At 43.7% G+C, this 19,414-nt stretch overlaps 1 protein-coding gene across 3 annotated transcripts in view; it reads right to left on the bottom strand.

The window, feature by feature from the left end:
- Positions 1–19,414, bottom strand: part of ADAM17 (ADAM metallopeptidase domain 17) — a 72,761-nt gene that overhangs the window by 6,231 nt on the left and 47,116 nt on the right. For all 3 annotated transcript variants that reach the window (XM_006140832.3, XM_006140831.3, XM_014589748.2), the window contains 7 exons: positions 15,156–15,269; positions 11,585–11,729; positions 10,168–10,256; positions 9,541–9,693; positions 3,571–3,770; positions 2,450–2,553; positions 1,074–1,208 (listed from right to left, as the gene is read on the bottom strand). In XM_006140832.3, coding sequence (XP_006140894.1) covers positions 1,074–1,208; positions 2,450–2,553; positions 3,571–3,770; positions 9,541–9,693; positions 10,168–10,256; positions 11,585–11,729; positions 15,156–15,269 — 940 coding nt within the window. The remainder of the gene's footprint in view (positions 1–1,073; positions 1,209–2,449; positions 2,554–3,570; positions 3,771–9,540; positions 9,694–10,167; positions 10,257–11,584; positions 11,730–15,155; positions 15,270–19,414) is intronic.

The following is a 19,414-nucleotide window of genomic DNA, read 5'->3' as shown; positions in this document are numbered from 1 at the left end:
GACTCCCCATGGCGGACTGTGGTCCTAGACCCAGCAGCCTGAACATCACACCAGGTGTGTATGTGTGCACACCCAAGATTCCAGGAGGAAAAAGGAGGAGAAGGGATTGCGATGTGGTCATCCCTCCCTAAGGGGTGATTTCTCACTTTCCTTCTCACTGTCTCAGTTTTCTATCCAATGAGCACATGTGTCCTAAGGCAAAAACCTCTCAAAAAAAAAAAATGTACACAGAAAAGTCTGTTATAAATTACATCTTGGGCACTCACTGTGTGGAAGGCTCTGTCTTTCCAGGGCACCCCAAGTCTCTTGCCACTCATTCAATAAATTATTATGTTTTCTTCTTCATTCACAAGTCACTCCACCTGAAGAGTGTCTTACCCTGCTGTGTGGACAGTGGGCTCCCAACCCAGCAATTTTTAACTACTGGCTCTTGTCTACTTTGAAAGCAACAGAATGTTTTCAACAACTCCTCCACCCCATGGCTAAAGCACGGTGGGAAACAGAGTCTGCAGTCCCTGGGCACCCCTCAGAGCCAAGGGTTCCAAAAACAGAATGAGGAAAACTGCTGGAGAGGCCAGTAGACTCTGGCCTGCCCCGTCTGCTCTGCAGGGACCGAGAGGAGCAGGCCCAGCCCTGCTCGCAGGGCACCAGGCCTGACGTCGTAGTGGTGCCTGCACTGAAACACTCTCTCTGGTTGAGTTCTTGAAGGGGTACCGCAGGTCAATGCCACTGGCACGCAGACAGCTACCACTGCATTCCTGGTCACATAGGGGCAAGGACAGGCCTCTACCCATCCACAAAATGCCCTCCTCTTCCCCCTAAAGCCTGCTATGTGGTCTGAAAATATGGCAGGAAGACAGAGACCAACACAACAGTGTACAGCACAGGGAAGGTGTAGGGGCCAAGATCAGATCAGTGCCTGTCTCCAAGCACCCCTGCCCTCGCCCACCTCTTCCCACGGCCATGATGGCCATGATGGCCATGGCGACAGGGCGGGGCTGACACTCCTGGCCTCCACAAGCAGGAGAGGACTGCGGAGCAAGGCTGCAGGAGCGGCAGGAAGCCATACTCACCGTTGCATGCACAGGACTCCAGCTGCTGCTCCCTCTCGCAGAATGGGATGCATTTCCCATCCTTGCACTTGCCCAGGTCCAGGCACACCGTGTCGTCCTCGGCATTTCCCGGAGGCGGGCACTCGCTGCTATTACCTGGAAGCAAAGACCATCAGCACACGGAGCCCCAGGCCTGCCGGCTCCACAGGTACACGACATGCTGTAACTCAGAAAGCAAAGTGGGCACTTTGCATGCAGCTAGAAGTGACCCACAGAACTGGGACAGTATCTCGCATCGGGTCAGCCCTTAGGGAGTGCCTCCTGCGGCCACGCTGGCCTCCCAACCCCTGAAGGGCAGGGCCCTGGTCTCCACTTGCACATCTCACAGCCACTGTTCAAGGTTGTTTATGTGTTTTTCTCTTTCCTCTTCACCGGGAAACATAATATAAAATATAGTACTTATGTGACATATATATGTACTATTCTCACCAATAATCAGGCACCACGCACCACTACTCAGAACAAACACAGGATCCCTGGGAAGCCTTGCAAAGCTGCACGGCCGGGCCGCTGACCCAATGCTGGGTGCTACTCTCCTGGGACACTCTGCTGAAGCTGCAGTCCACGCTAAGGCTGGTCTTGCCTCAGAACGTGAACATCTGCTACCCCTTCCACCTGGGAGTTGCCCGTCCACACTGCTACCACATGGTGAACGAGCACATAAATTACAGTAAATCACACAACCAGAGACCTGCCCAAAAGCACCATGCCCAGATACAGGCGGGCCACACGATTTAGATAACGCTTGAAAACATGGCACCAGGGCCAGCAGGTGGCGTGGGTTAAGGGTGCTGGACTCCCATATGGCCCATCTTGGCTCGAGTCCTGGACCTGGAAACTTGCTTTCCCACTTTCCCTCTCTCACTTTAGTTAAATTAAAATAAAAAGTTAACTAAAATAATTCTTAAAAAAAAAAAAAAAAAAAAGGAAAAAGAAAAAAAGAAAACAAGGCTCCAAATTTGTAAAAAGTAGATCTAAGGCAGACTAACATTTTGGCACATTAGAACACATACATACACAAAACAACACTGCAGTATCTGCCAAGGACACACGCGTACCCAGCCAAACACTAGACAAAGTAGAACGAGCACCTGAGGGGAGAGAGGAGAGTACTGGGAGTGAAAGGGAGGACAAATAACAAAAACAGAAAACAGTAGTAAGTCTTGCTCACGCCAACAAGGGTGCCACTAACTAAGGTACAACAAATTCAGCTCTGCACACAAGGTCAATGGGGGGGGCATCTACCTGAAGGAAAACATAGTGTTTTGTGCAAACGCACACATGCACAAGCACACACCCGAGCCGCGGGCTGCAAGCACCCTGGTAGGAGTTCATACCTGTGCAGTAAGACACGCCTTTGCAAGTAGCATTAATAGCCTCCTGGCATTTCTTCTGGGCAGTCTCAAACTGACAGTTTTTACAGCAAGGGCTATTCCTGTCACTGTAGAAGAGCAGACAGGGACAGGTCAGTCTAAATGGCAACCCCACATCAAATGGGTCAGCCACGTCCCAGTGGTCTGCAGAGACTGCAGGGAAGACCCCTTGGCTGAGTCACCTGCTCCTGCACATCAGACCTCCATGTGGCCTGGCCCTTCCTCAATGGGGACTGCAATGCCAGCTGCCAGTGCCACACATGAGTAGGAGAGGCGAAGTACAGGGTGGTCTTTTTTTTTTTTTTCCATAGGGTGTACGTGCTCAGTAGAGAGTGAAAAAGAGAGAAAATGTGAGAAAGCACCCTCTGGGGGTGATGATCACACCAAAGCCCCCTCTCCTCCAGTCTCCTCATAGGATTTTGGGTATGCACACGCGCTTCCAGTGTGTCTTTCAAGTTGCTGGGTCTGAGACCTGAACTGCACAGTTGGCCATGTGGGGTCTAGCCAGCTTAAACACCACACCGCCAGCTGGCTCCAGAGTGGTCATCTTCAAAACATCACAGTGTCCTCGTCTTTCATTAACTTGATGCATTAATTAAAAAACATTTATCATAAGCTACAGTATCCCACTCCACTTCTAAGCCTAGCACAGGTGTGTCAGCGGATGGATGAGTGGAAATATCTAATTTGTAATCTGCTTCCTCTAGGTTTAGCTTGTCATTAAACAGTATTTCACAACGCTATCTATTGTACAGATACGTAATTTATCGCATGTTGGTCATTTCAATTGTTTCTAATACTTTGCATTATGAAAGGAAATAGCCATGAACATCTTTGTTAAATCACCCTTCTACTACATTTCTGCTTCCGTAATGAGTCTCTGAACCATGACTGCCATACCGAGAGCATGCCAGGTCAAGGATTTCGCTACCTGAGCTCTGACAGCTTTTCGGAAGGCAGTTTTCTTCTGGGAAGAGCCCAGAGTTAACCCTTGACACACGCACTCTAGCTGACTCAAAGTCCCTGCAGGTCAAGTCTCTCTGAGGGACGACCGGGAGCCCACCCCCACATGGGCCGCCCCTCACCTGCACCGGGCCCCCGGCTTCAGCGTGCAGTTGCTGTGGCAGCAGGTGTCGTTGTTCAGGTACAGGATGCCTGGGTCGCACTCCTCGCCCTCGTCCACCCTGGAGTTCCCACACACCTTGTTGCTGCGCTCCTGAAAACACTCCTGGGACTTGCTCTCAATGGTCTTGAAGATTGACTGTTTACTGCAGTTTGAAAACATCTACGAGAAGAAAAGGCCACAAGGACCAAAACGACATGAAAATGCATCCCATGTAGTGTCTGTGCTTCTTCTCGAAGGAGGGAATCTACTACACAGACCACACGGGCCACCGCAGTGAGGCCAGGGCTGTCAGTCACTCCGGCGCCACAGGAGGACTCCCTCTGCAGGGTGCTGAGTGGCCGGTATGAACTTGGCTAAGGACCTAAACTCATCGGAGGAAGGCAGGCTGTATAAACATCCCAGCAGCGCCATCAGGGGACAAGCAGGCTAGCGCAAGTGAGACCTGTGGATCTCACCCCTCTCCCCTTGCCGCCCCTCACCCAGGCGTGCCACTGCCTCAGTGCTAAGAGAATCAGGCTCAGACCCTCCTCTGCCCAGACATGACAACTCGGGACGCGGAAGGAGGCGTGCTTCTTGGTTTCCCCCTTCCCTCTCCCTGGCTATTTAGGTGGAAGATCCATGTTTAAAGTTTAAATATTTGAGCTAAATAAGAGGCATATTATTATATACAGCCTATTAAAAAATGAATTCCCAATTGTAACCTAAAGCTTTTCATAGGTCTGTAAGCTGTAAGGTTACTCTGGGGTTTTCTACAGTTGACTGTGTCTCAAAGGAAGTCTCTCTCCGGCTCCTGACTAGGAGTACAGAAGCACTGAAACAGCCCCCTTTTACGTCTGGGATCTTATCAGGAAACTCAAAAGCTGAGCCCATTTTTCAGACCATCTGAAATGAAGAGAGGGGGGCAAAGCGTTTGGGCAAACTGGGTGTGGTTATTTCTTGGGGGAGGGTCTTCAGGTCTGCAGGTGCTAGAATGGTTCGCTTTCCCGGACCATAGTCACAAAGACTCTGAGAGCAGAGGGCAGGAACCTTTCAACGGCAACTGTAACCTCTGCATCAGATGCCAAAGGAGCGACTCTCAGAAAGATCTTAAAGGCCGATTCACCCCAAACAGAATTACTACTTGGGCTTTTTTTTTTTTTTCTTTTTTTAAAGCGATGAGAGAATGGGGGATAGAGAGTGAGTGAGAGAGAGAAAGTAAATGAGGTCCGAGACTCAAACCATGGTTGGCCATGTGGGAGTCCAGCACCTTAATCACCACACCACCTGCCGGTCCCACTACCAAGATTTTTAAAAAAGATCTTCCAATCTGTTTTTACAGGAAATACATCTAAGGGGTTTGGTTATTTTAAATCCAGGGCAGTGGTATTTTGGGGGGGCTATTTGCACCATTGCAAATCTGTGAGCTCATTTTTTTTTAAATCATTTCTGTTCCAGGGCTGAAGTCCTAAGGAATTAAAATTGACAGTAAAGAGGGGTCAGGAGATGGTGTGATGGTTATGGTGTTGGACACTCCTACATGGCTGGCCACAGAAAGAGTCCTGGACCTGGTTTCTTGCTTTCTCACCCCTACCCCCACCCCTGTGTCTTTCTCTGGTCAAATTAAAATAAATGAAGGAATAAATAAAATTAAAATAAATAATTCTTTTTAAAAAAATTGACAGTGAACAGATACTTTTGTGAGGCCAGCAGGTAACCTGGAGGGTAAGGCAGCTGGATTCCAGATGGCCAGTAAGGTTCAAGTCCTGGACCAGCAGCTTCTCACACTGCTTAACTTCAGATAAAATGAAAGAGCCAGACATCTTATTAACACTTCTAACTTTTAGGTCAGGCTCTACAATTCATTCACAGCCACTCTGAAAGCCTCTGGAATTGTTTACAATATGCCAAATCCACTAGTAGGCTCAATCAAAAACCTCAATAGTGAATCGATCATTTATTCACTCAAGGAATATTAATGACGAGCCGGGCGGGTGCTCCTACCACGCACTGTGAACAAGAACAGTGCCTGGCCCGCATGTGGCTTAAAGTCTAGCAAACAGTACAGTATGTGTTTTATTGCAAAAGTTAATGACAACCTGCAAACTGTGAAGTACTGTGGAGTTACAATGAGAATCAACTTGTGCATGAACTGACAGGAAGTTTTAACATAAAACCTGAGCCCACCAGACCTTGAAACCCAGAATTCCAATAAATCATTACTATTACTAGTTTTCTTAGAACCCAAATCTATACAATTAACTTCAATTACAAACTACGCAAATGAGGGACTAGCAGTTAGAGTAATGGCTATGTCGCTGGACTCCCGTGTAGTCGACCACAGTTCACGTCCCGGACCCGGTGGCTTAAAACTCACGCTGGGCACGTGTGCGTGCGTGCCCAAGATCCCGAGAGGAGAATGGAGGAGAAGGGACTGCGGCGTGGCCATTCCCCCGGGGGCTGCTTTCTCGCTTTTTGTCTCTCTGTCTCTCTCTGTCTGGCAAGTGCATGCGTCCTATAGCAAAAACCTCTCCAAAAAAAGAAAGGAAAAAAAAAAAAAAAACAACTACACAAACGATAACTTTAACCAGATGTGGATGGGCCATGCTTCACTCCAGAACACACACCCAGGTTTCAAGGTACTTGTAATTTGCAACCTATCCCTAGGGAAACACACGGGAAGGGAGTACTTCTCTAAGCTCTGCTCATGAGAAAGGCTGAGCCTCTTTCTTTGCTAACTACATGAAAACCCCCTGAAACACACGTACCTTATTGTTCTCATGGTCGCCACTCACAGCTATGGGGTACATGACGTACTTTCCTCCCTGGTCCTCATTCGGGGCACATTCTGCTAGACCATCCGGATCATGTTCTGCTCCAAAATTGTGCCCCAGTTCATGAGTAGTAACCAGGTCAGCTTCCTTAAGGATCACCAAAAGAAAACGTTATTTCCCAACACCCAAGCACCAGTTCCTTTTGTCAGCTGGGACTACACTGTCTTAAGTAGAGCCCTTTAATCAAATTGACAAAAGAACATAGCATTTGACCATTTGTCTTCTCCTCTGTACGTGATAAACATACAGGAGCTGAGGTTCTACTACTATCGACTCTAAATCTAGTCTTTTAAAAAACTAAAGGACGCTGGGTCACTGCTCTGAAAGAGTAGTCTGAGGAAGGACATTTAGAAGAAAAATAGAGAGGCAAAGCATTAATGGGACAAAGAAATGTGGTATTATCTGTTGAAGATATTTTATAGTTTTATCAACTGGACTAGGGAGAAACATACACATGCTGGAATATTCACTTTGTAAGCTAAATAACGTTACTGAATGTATAAAAGAACATGAAATAAAAAATAATAAATAAATAGATAAATGAAAAACTAAAGGACATACCTTTGTAAGGATGGTTTTACCATAATTTTTTGTGCTGGTCAATCCACTATTCAAATAGATATTCTTCTTCCCAAGTTGACTATAATAAGCTAAAGGTAAAAAGGAACAGAAATAAATTATTATTACACACAGAATTATAATGTACATGGTCCAACTTACAATGGCTCCACTTAGCATTTTCAACTTTATAATGGTACAAAAGCAGTATGTATTCAGTAGAAACTATACTTGGAATTCTAATTCATAATTTTTTTTTCTTTTTGCTAGAAGGCCTATGAGCCTGCCAGAGAGAGTAAGAAGAAAGCATGCCCCATGGGGACAATCACATCACACCACTCTTCCCCCAGTTCTCTCTCCTATAGGACTTTGGAAATGTACACACATGCCTAGCATGTTTCTAAAGAACTAGGTCTGGAACTCCAACCCCAACCATACAGTTGGCCATATGGGACCCAGTTGCCTTAACCATCAGACTATGGAGCTGGCACGTCAAAATTTCTTTTGTTGTTGTTTTTATCTTTATTACTATTCTTACTTTAAAATTTGCTGTAAGGCACGTGCACTCACCAGAGAGAGACAAAGGGTGGGTGGAGTAAGAAAGCAAGCTGCCAGGTCCGAGACTCTAACCACGGTCAGTCATGTGGGAATCCAGAGCCTTAACCACCACATCAACTGCTGGCCCCAAATCTGGATTCTTCATACTGACTTTATGGCCTGGCCCCATGGCACAGTGGTTAAATGAAGTGCATAGGGAGCCAGATCCAATGTGGCCAATTAGTTTAAACCCTGGTCATAGTGGCTTAAAAAAACAGGCCAGGCACATGTGTATGTGTGTCCACAATCCTGTGATGAAGAAATGGAGGGAAAAGAATTATGATGTGGCCCTGCCCCACTAGAGGGTGCTTTCTCTCTCTCTGGCAAGCACACATGCTCTCAGACTATAAATAAATTCTCTATACTAACTTTGTTGCAAAATAGGCTTTGCGGTACATGACTTTTGCCAAACTGTAGACTAATATGTGTTTTGAACATGGTTAAGTAAGCTAAGCTAGACTATGGTATTTGGTAGGTTAGGTGTACTAAATGCACTTTCAACTTACAATATTTTCAACATACAATGGGTTTACCAGGATGTAGTCCCATCATAAGCAGAAGAGCATTTATAACCCTGTCTGCATACTACTCCTGCTTCATGTTCACACGAGAGATGAAGAAGCAGAGGGCCAGCAGGTGGCGTGGTGGTTAAGGTGCTAGACACTCCCACATGGCCGACAATGGTTAGTGTCCCAGATCTGGTGGCTTGTTTTCTCACTTTCCCTCTGTGTGTGTGTGTCTTTCTTTCTCTGGTCAATTAAAATAAATAAAAATTTAGTAATAATTCTTTGAGAGAAAAAAAGAAAGAGATGAGGAAGCTTACCTTTTGGACAAACACCTCCATGACTGTTCGCTCTAGGAGATCCAACATACGCTAATCCAAGAGTTCCCATATCAAAATCTTGATACGTGAAAAGATGTGCCAGGCAGACTTTAGATGCTTCTTCAGCTATATCGAAGCTAAATTGCTTTATAAAAAATTTTTTTTAAATCTTAGATTAATAATTACCGACAACAGACGTTTCAGTTAAATGTTCTAGAATGGTTCTGTGGCTAGCATAGTTCTGTACCAGTGGCTGTAACCTCATGCAGCATGTCACTCTTTCTCTGAGGTTCCCCCTGACCTACATGGATGAGAAACTGATGCTGATATGCGGCCAGGGGCAGAGAGGAAAGAGTTTGGAAGCTTTTTGTGGTTGTTCAGAACTAACTGCTCCTCCGAGGCTGCTCAGAAGACACACACCCAGCACAGGAACCCTTCCAGTTTGGCACAGAGATCACAGCACCACACGCCAAGAGATCCCTATGAAGTACTTAAAGAGTTCTCCCAGTCATTAATAATTGTTAAAGGTTTTTTTGTGGCTTTACAATATATAGGAGTTTTAAAATTATAGGAAGGTACAGTTTTATGTTCCTAAAATAAAAAGCTTTAAATCAATACTGCAGGTCTGTGAGGCTATTTTCCCCCTTAATTTAAAAGGGGTTCAGAGCAATTGAGTGGTATGGAGGTTAAAGTGGCCAATTGCATGGTTCAAGCCCGGGACCTGGTGGCCTGAAAAAGCACACCAGATGTGTGTACATGCATGCCCAAAATCCCAAGAGGAGAATAGAGAAGGGATTGTGACAGTGTAGCCATCCCCCCCCAGGGGGTGAGTTCTCACTCTCTCTCTCTGCCACTCTCTGGTGAGTACACATGCCCTATAACAAAAAAATTTAAAATGAAATAAAAGGTTCACATACTACTTTAAAAAAAAAAAAACAACTACACAAACGATAACTTTAACCAGATGTGGATGGGCCATGCTTCACTCCAGAACACACACCCAGGTTTCAAGGTACTTGTAATTTGCAACCTATCCCTAGGGAAACACACGGGAAGGGAGTACTTCTCTAAGCTCTGCTCATGAGAAAGGCTGAGCCTCTTTCTTTGCTAACTACATGAAAACCCCCTGAAACACACGTACCTTATTGTTCTCATGGTCGCCACTCACAGCTATGGGGTACATGACGTACTTTCCTCCCTGGTCCTCATTCGGGGCACATTCTGCTAGACCATCCGGATCATGTTCTGCTCCAAAATTGTGCCCCAGTTCATGAGTAGTAACCAGGTCAGCTTCCTTAAGGATCACCAAAAGAAAACGTTATTTCCCAACACCCAAGCACCAGTTCCTTTTGTCAGCTGGGACTACACTGTCTTAAGTAGAGCCCTTTAATCAAATTGACAAAAGAACATAGCATTTGACCATTTGTCTTCTCCTCTGTACGTGATAAACATACAGGAGCTGAGGTTCTACTACTATCGACTCTAAATCTAGTCTTTTAAAAAACTAAAGGACGCTGGGTCACTGCTCTGAAAGAGTAGTCTGAGGAAGGACATTTAGAAGAAAAATAGAGAGGCAAAGCATTAATGGGACAAAGAAATGTGGTATTATCTGTTGAAGATATTTTATAGTTTTATCAACTGGACTAGGGAGAAACATACACATGCTGGAATATTCACTTTGTAAGCTAAATAACGTTACTGAATGTATAAAAGAACATGAAATAAAAAATAATAAATAAATAGATAAATGAAAAACTAAAGGACATACCTTTGTAAGGATGGTTTTACCATAATTTTTTGTGCTGGTCAATCCACTATTCAAATAGATATTCTTCTTCCCAAGTTGACTATAATAAGCTAAAGGTAAAAAGGAACAGAAATAAATTATTATTACACACAGAATTATAATGTACATGGTCCAACTTACAATGGCTCCACTTAGCATTTTCAACTTTATAATGGTACAAAAGCAGTATGTATTCAGTAGAAACTATACTTGGAATTCTAATTCATAATTTTTTTTTCTTTTTGCTAGAAGGCCTATGAGCCTGCCAGAGAGAGTAAGAAGAAAGCATGCCCCATGGGGACAATCACATCACACCACTCTTCCCCCAGTTCTCTCTCCTATAGGACTTTGGAAATGTACACACATGCCTAGCATGTTTCTAAAGAACTAGGTCTGGAACTCCAACCCCAACCATACAGTTGGCCATATGGGACCCAGTTGCCTTAACCATCAGACTATGGAGCTGGCACGTCAAAATTTCTTTTGTTGTTGTTTTTATCTTTATTACTATTCTTACTTTAAAATTTGCTGTAAGGCACGTGCACTCACCAGAGAGAGACAAAGGGTGGGTGGAGTAAGAAAGCAAGCTGCCAGGTCCGAGACTCTAACCACGGTCAGTCATGTGGGAATCCAGAGCCTTAACCACCACATCAACTGCTGGCCCCAAATCTGGATTCTTCATACTGACTTTATGGCCTGGCCCCATGGCACAGTGGTTAAATGAAGTGCATAGGGAGCCAGATCCAATGTGGCCAATTAGTTTAAACCCTGGTCATAGTGGCTTAAAAAAACAGGCCAGGCACATGTGTATGTGTGTCCACAATCCTGTGATGAAGAAATGGAGGGAAAAGAATTATGATGTGGCCCTGCCCCACTAGAGGGTGCTTTCTCTCTCTCTGGCAAGCACACATGCTCTCAGACTATAAATAAATTCTCTATACTAACTTTGTTGCAAAATAGGCTTTGCGGTACATGACTTTTGCCAAACTGTAGACTAATATGTGTTTTGAACATGGTTAAGTAAGCTAAGCTAGACTATGGTATTTGGTAGGTTAGGTGTACTAAATGCACTTTCAACTTACAATATTTTCAACATACAATGGGTTTACCAGGATGTAGTCCCATCATAAGCAGAAGAGCATTTATAACCCTGTCTGCATACTACTCCTGCTTCATGTTCACACGAGAGATGAAGAAGCAGAGGGCCAGCAGGTGGCGTGGTGGTTAAGGTGCTAGACACTCCCACATGGCCGACAATGGTTAGTGTCCCAGATCTGGTGGCTTGTTTTCTCACTTTCCCTCTGTGTGTGTGTGTCTTTCTTTCTCTGGTCAATTAAAATAAATAAAAATTTAGTAATAATTCTTTGAGAGAAAAAAAGAAAGAGATGAGGAAGCTTACCTTTTGGACAAACACCTCCATGACTGTTCGCTCTAGGAGATCCAACATACGCTAATCCAAGAGTTCCCATATCAAAATCTTGATACGTGAAAAGATGTGCCAGGCAGACTTTAGATGCTTCTTCAGCTATATCGAAGCTAAATTGCTTTATAAAAAATTTTTTTTAAATCTTAGATTAATAATTACCGACAACAGACGTTTCAGTTAAATGTTCTAGAATGGTTCTGTGGCTAGCATAGTTCTGTACCAGTGGCTGTAACCTCATGCAGCATGTCACTCTTTCTCTGAGGTTCCCCCTGACCTACATGGATGAGAAACTGATGCTGATATGCGGCCAGGGGCAGAGAGGAAAGAGTTTGGAAGCTTTTTGTGGTTGTTCAGAACTAACTGCTCCTCCGAGGCTGCTCAGAAGACACACACCCAGCACAGGAACCCTTCCAGTTTGGCACAGAGATCACAGCACCACACGCCAAGAGATCCCTATGAAGTACTTAAAGAGTTCTCCCAGTCATTAATAATTGTTAAAGGTTTTTTTGTGGCTTTACAATATATAGGAGTTTTAAAATTATAGGAAGGTACAGTTTTATGTTCCTAAAATAAAAAGCTTTAAATCAATACTGCAGGTCTGTGAGGCTATTTTCCCCCTTAATTTAAAAGGGGTTCAGAGCAATTGAGTGGTATGGAGGTTAAAGTGGCCAATTGCATGGTTCAAGCCCGGGACCTGGTGGCCTGAAAAAGCACACCAGATGTGTGTACATGCATGCCCAAAATCCCAAGAGGAGAATAGAGAAGGGATTGTGACAGTGTAGCCATCCCCCCCCAGGGGGTGAGTTCTCACTCTCTCTCTCTGCCACTCTCTGGTGAGTACACATGCCCTATAACAAAAAAATTTAAAATGAAATAAAAGGTTCACATACTACTTTAAAAACCTCTACTGAGCCAGCTGGTGGTGTGATGGCTAGACAACCCCATATCCCACATGGTCACTACACAGTCAAGCTCCAGACCTGGCAGCTTGATGCATGCCAGGTACACATGTGAGTGCACCCAAAACCCCAAAAGGAGACATGAGGAGGGACTGTGGCATGATAGTCCCCATGGGAGGGGGGTGCTTTCTCACTCTCCTGCCTTTGGTGAGTACACGCACCCGCTAACAGATTTAAAATGTGAGGGCACAGAGCTCTGTGTGAAGAAGGCAGTGAGAGCCAGCCCTGTGGGCTAGTACCCAGTGGACTGGACTGCAGGGCCAGAAGCCACATGACCGGCTACGGGTTAAGATCCCAAGCTCGCCTAAAAACACACTGGAGGAAGTTTTCCTAAAAAGCATGAGATCTGGCTGTTCAATTCTACTTCTGCTGCTATTAGCTGTACAACTAACCATGGGCAAGTAATTGAACCTTGCTGCTATTACCAAAATCTAGCACCTCCAAAGTCACCTCAGAAGGTGACTGCACTTTAAGTCGGGTCTTGACAGAGGTAATTAGATGAAATGAAGTCATGTGGATGCGCTCTAATGCAATACAACTAGTATTCTTCATAGAGATGAGATCAGGACATGGAAATAAATTTCTGCTGTTGAAGCCCTTCGGCCTGTGGTGCCTTGCTAGGGCAGCTTGAACTAACACACTTGCTGAGCCTCATTTATTGGTTTAAGTTTCTTTCTTTCTAGAGAGTGCTATATAGACATCATCCTTGAAGGGTCTCACACCATGATGCTGTCTGTCTCTCTCTCTCTCTCTCTCTCTCTAAGTGAGTGCAAGTGCCCCAAAGCGAAAATCTCTTTGAAAAGCCTTTCCTTCTAAAGTCTAAAGACAAAAACTTCATAATCTCATCTTCATTTATATCAAAAACACTATACAGAGACCAGTAGATGGCATAATGTTTATGACAACTGTAGTTCAAGTCCGGGACCCAGCAGGTTAAACTCATGCTGGAAGCATGTGCATACGTGCCCAAAATCCCAAGTGGGGAATGGAAAAGGGACTGCAGCGTGGCCATTTCCCCTGATGGGTGATTTCACATGTTATATAGCTCTCTATCGCCCTCTGTCTTTCCGGCAAGCACATGTACCCTGTAGCAAAAAATTTCTCTTGAATCTCCCCTCCCCCAAAAAAGAAATCCACTTAGATGCTCAAGACCTGAGTCAAGAAAATGGTGTGCAAAGAATCTATATATCGGGGCCAGAAAGTGGCACAGTAGTTTAAAGCATTAGACTCCCACATCGCCAGCCACAGTTCAAGTCCTGGGCCTGGTAGCTTAAAAATCACACCAGGCACATATGCGTGAATTTCCAGAATCCCAGGAGAATGGAGAAGGGACTGTGGCATGGCCATTCCCCCTGGGGGTGATTTCTCACTTTCCTTTTACTGTGTCTCTCCAGCAAGTGCATGTACCCTATAGCAAAAATTTTAAAGAAGAAAGAAAGAATTCATACATTGGGCATCCATGTGTGTAGCATGATGATAGATAGATAGTGATTTCTACCTACTGTTCCTGGTCCATAAGCATTTGGCCTTTGGTCTTTGGTTCCTGAAGCAGCTTTAGAGGAGGTTAAAGACAGTCCCTTTCACTCACCCCCAAGGCAAGTCATAGACACTGTAACGTTCCCCCACATTTAAGACCCTCATTCCAGAAGAATCCTACTCCATACCTGATGGGGAAAGAATACTCAAAAGAATTCTTACTGAGTTGTCAAAAAAGAAATGACTCATTTTTCCATAGAAAAACACATCATGTCTTTTACAACAACCCATTACCAACTCCTGCCTATGCATGAAGTCTCCAACGGAAACCAAAAAGGCCAGAATTCATAGAGCTTCTGGAGAGCGGAACACGTCGAAGTTCCTGGAGGTGTTGCACCCAGAGCATGGAAGCGCTGCATGCCCGGCCCTATGCAGCTCTTTTTCCACAGTCTTTCAAATCTCTTATATAACAAGTAACCATGACTCTGCAAGTCTGTAATCCACTCTAGCAAATAAATCAGACCTAAGGAGTGGGGAAGTCATGAGAACCCTCATTTATAGCCAGATCATCAAAAGCACAGGTAGAACAATCTGGGCCTCATGGTTGACATCTGAAGGGGTTCAGTCTTGGAGACTGAACCCTCAACCTGTGGGATCTCACACATTCCCATGGAGGTAGCAGCAGAAGTCAAATGGATTGGAGGACGCCGGGCTGTTGTGCACTGTAGGACTGTTTGCTAGCTAGTAAAGAGAAGTCTCCATACACTCCGGGATCACAGAAATGATGTGAGTTGTAACAGAAGAGTGGAAAAATAGTATGCTTTTCTGAATCATGACGCTATTTTCTAGAAAAGACCCCTTGCCTCATTAGTTCTCAAAGGTCCCAAAGGTAAGAAGCACTGCTATTAACATTTTCCTTTTTCACAGTTTTCTGCCATTGTTTTGTCCACCATGCTATAGGGGATGGGGCCACTGCTGGGTCAGCCGGAGTGGGTGACTCCAGGTTTTCCACCATCCTTTCTAACATGCTCATCAATGCAGACACAATCCACACATTAGAAAACACCAAGTGATGTTAACAGTGCCACCGCCAGGATTCCATGACCTACCTCCAGCAACATCTTCACATCCCAGGCATCCTTATCTTCATTTGGGTAACTTTTTGCCATATTGTAGTGCCTTTCACCAGGTTTTACCTCTTGTGGAGACTTGAGAATGCGAATCTATACTTAAAGATATAGTATACTTAGAACACTTCCAAAAAATGTCACAAGACACTGAATACTGCATTATTTTATTTGTTCAAAAAGTACTATCTATCATTCTAGGAAAAAATGTCTTAGAACCTGAATTCCGTAAATGCTTCAGCTCTAGGGGCCAGCAGGTGGTATGGTCATTAAGGTGCTGGACTCCCACACAACCAACCAGTTTGAGCCCCAGATACAGCAGCTTGAAAATCATACCAAGTGCACGTGTGAGCATGCCCAAAATTCTGATAGGAGACTAGAGAAGAGAAGAGATTGCAGTATAGCCATCCCTGAGGAGCGATTTCTCACGTTCCCTCTCTCTGTCTCTCTCCAGTGAGCACATATACTATATAGTAAAAATCCTAAAAAAAAAAAAAAAAAAAAGAAAAGAAAAAAAATAATTCTTTAGCTCGAATATTCAATGTTTAAAACAAACTGAGCACATGGTATGAAAAGCATATTTTAATTATTTATAAGGTTATAAATATACTCGTACATTTTTATATCCTCTGTATTTATTTTGAAAAAGAGAATTTGGGTTATACGAGCCTTGAATATTCCTTACAATGATGGACAACACTTTGGAAATGAAAAGCAATATAACGCACATCACAGGAGCAAGATTACCAAGAACAGGGCCTTCCCCGTGCACGTGCACGCCAGACAAGTTCCCACTAAACCTGGTAAGAAGTAAAATAAGAAACAGAAGCTTCTGACCAGTGATTTTTTAAAAAAGAAGGAAGCCATGCTCAACTTAGTGATTTTGAGGTGTCCCCAGCTGCCGACAGAGGCCCTACAGGTGTGCTCAGTTACCACAGGCTGGGCTTACTGTGAGGGCAGGCCTGCAGCTTTGGTGGTGGATGGTCAAGCCAACTCTGGGATGAACTGCTTGACTACACACCTAAACCACAGTCTCCCATCCACCTTTAACAAAGGTTCAAGTTTGTATCTTCTATGTTACTCCTATGTTTGCTAATTGGTTCTTAGTTCCCTCTATTTATTAGTCTCATAAAAGTCACACATGATGCAACAATTTGAAAACAAATAAGGCAGCTTTATATATACCAGTATGGAATAATCTTCAATATACTGTGAAATGAAAAAGCAAGATGCTAACGAGCACAGCATACTCCCACTCTGTTAAATACAGACACATGCACACACGCCCTACATGCACACAACATCTCTGCAAAATATGTATGAAAGTAGCGACATGGATGTCTCTGAGGAAACGAACTGGTTTGACAATAGACAGGAGTTACAGAGACTTACTTTTCACTGGTTTTTGTACTGTGTAAATATATTACCTATTCAAATAATAACTTAAAAAGAAAATGTAAAAGAGAATGGAAAGGGAAAAAATAATTCTTAGTTTTATCTGAATACTACTGAAGTTTAACATTTTTAGCATGGTGTATGATCTCAGAAGCATTTTCTGTAAATCTCTAGATACAGAACCTATTAAGGATAGAGCTTACTACAAAGAGCCTAGAAAAAGTAGCAATAATAATATACGTATCAAAATGTCTATCTGTCCAAAGCAATATCCAATGTCAGAACAGTCTTGGCTAATTTGGAACACCTTTTACTATAAAATGTAAATCAAGGGACTAGAAGATGGCGTAACAGTTACGTTGTTGGACTCCCACATGGTCAATCATGGCTCAAGTCCCAGATCCAGTGGCTTGAGACTCATGCCAGGCTCACGTGTATGCATGCCTAAGATCCAGAAAGGAGAGTGGAGGAGAAGGTACTGAGGTGTGGCCAGCCCCTCATTTTCCCTCTTGCTGTCTCTGTCTCTCTCTGGTGAGCACATGTGCCACAAGGCAAAAATCTCTGTACAAAGATTAAAAAAATGGGACCCGCAGATGGTGTAATGGTTACATCACTGGACTCTCACGTAGTCGACTGTGGCAAGTCCAGGACCCGATGGCTTAAAACATGCCAGGCATGTGTACATGCATGCCCAAGATCCCAAGAGGAGAAGGGATTATAGCATGGCCATCCCCCCCAAGGGGAGATTTCTTGCTTTCTGTCTCTCTAGTTAGTGCATGTACCCTATAGCAAAATCTCTCCCTAAAAATAATTAGTAAATTAAAAAAAAAGACAATATTAATATACCATTGCTGGACATATTCTAATGATTCTTAATTATTTATAAGGTTATAAATATACTCGTACATTTTTATATCCTCTGTATTTATTTTGAAAAAGAGAATTTGGGTTATACGAGCCTTGAATATTCCTTACAATGATGGACAACACTTTGGAAATGAAAAGCAATATAACGCACATCACAGGAGCAAGATTACCAAGAACAGGGCCTTCCCCGTGCACGTGCACGCCAGACAAGTTCCCACTAAACCTGGTAAGAAGTAAAATAAGAAACAGAAGCTTCTGACCAGTGATTTTTTAAAAAAGAAGGAAGCCATGCTCAACTTAGTGATTTTGAGGTGTCCCCAGCTGCCGACAGAGGCCCTACAGGTGTGCTCAGTTACCACAGGCTGGGCTTACTGTGAGGGCAGGCCTGCAGCTTTGGTGGTGGATGGTCAAGCCAACTCTGGGATGAACTGCTTGACTACACACCTAAACCACAGTCTCCCATCCACCTTTAACAAAGGTTCAAGTTTGTATCTTCTATGTTACTCCTATGTTTGCTAATTGGTTCTTAGTTCCCTCTATTTATTAGTCTCATAAAAGTCACACATGATGCAACAATTTGAAAACAAATAAGGCAGCTTTATATATACCAGTATGGAATAATCTTCAATATACTGTGAAATGAAAAAGCAAGATGCTAACGAGCACAGCATACTCCCACTCTGTTAAATACAGACACATGCACACACGCCCTACATGCACACAACATCTCTGCAAAATATGTATGAAAGTAGCGACATGGATGTCTCTGAGGAAACGAACTGGTTTGACAATAGACAGGAGTTACAGAGACTTACTTTTCACTGGTTTTTGTACTGTGTAAATATATTACCTATTCAAATAATAACTTAAAAAGAAAATGTAAAAGAGAATGGAAAGGGAAAAAATAATTCTTAGTTTTATCTGAATACTACTGAAGTTTAACATTTTTAGCATGGTGTATGATCTCAGAAGCATTTTCTGTAAATCTCTAGATACAGAACCTATTAAGGATAGAGCTTACTACAAAGAGCCTAGAAAAAGTAGCAATAATAATATACGTATCAAAATGTCTATCTGTCCAAAGCAATATCCAATGTCAGAACAGTCTTGGCTAATTTGGAACACCTTTTACTATAAAATGTAAATCAAGGGACTAGAAGATGGCGTAACAGTTACGTTGTTGGACTCCCACATGGTCAATCATGGCTCAAGTCCCAGATCCAGTGGCTTGAGACTCATGCCAGGCTCACGTGTATGCATGCCTAAGATCCAGAAAGGAGAGTGGAGGAGAAGGTACTGAGGTGTGGCCAGCCCCTCATTTTCCCTCTTGCTGTCTCTGTCTCTCTCTGGTGAGCACATGTGCCACAAGGCAAAAATCTCTGTACAAAGATTAAAAAAATGGGACCCGCAGATGGTGTAATGGTTACATCACTGGACTCTCACGTAGTCGACTGTGGCAAGTCCAGGACCCGATGGCTTAAAACATGCCAGGCATGTGTACATGCATGCCCAAGATCCCAAGAGGAGAAGGGATTATAGCATGGCCATCCCCCCCAAGGGGAGATTTCTTGCTTTCTGTCTCTCTAGTTAGTGCATGTACCCTATAGCAAAATCTCTCCCTAAAAATAATTAGTAAATTAAAAAAAAAGACAATATTAATATACCATTGCTGGACATATTCTAATGATTCTGTATATACAAACGCCTTACACAGTATTTCTGAGTAAATGTTCTCAGGATTCCATAATATGTGCAGGGAATCTAACTAAATACTTAAGCATAATCAGATTTTTTTTTTTTAAGTTAAGGATGGGGAGAGATAGATTTGCTTTTTATTGTTATTATTTCTTTTATTATTAGTAGTAGTAGTAATAGCATTCAGTTTTACCAGAGAGACAGGGAGAGTGATATTGAGAGAGCAAGCCTCTAGGTCTGGGACTTGAACCGTGGTTGGCCACATGGGGGTCCAGCGCCCTTAA

Source organism: Tupaia chinensis, unplaced genomic scaffold (genome assembly GCF_000334495.1).
Source record: "Tupaia chinensis unplaced genomic scaffold, TupChi_1.0 Scaffold000045_1, whole genome shotgun sequence".
NCBI classification, from domain to species: domain Eukaryota; kingdom Metazoa; phylum Chordata; class Mammalia; order Scandentia; family Tupaiidae; genus Tupaia; species Tupaia belangeri.
The sequence above is the reverse complement of the archived record's forward strand: the minus strand, read 5'-3'. Positions and strand labels throughout refer to the sequence as shown.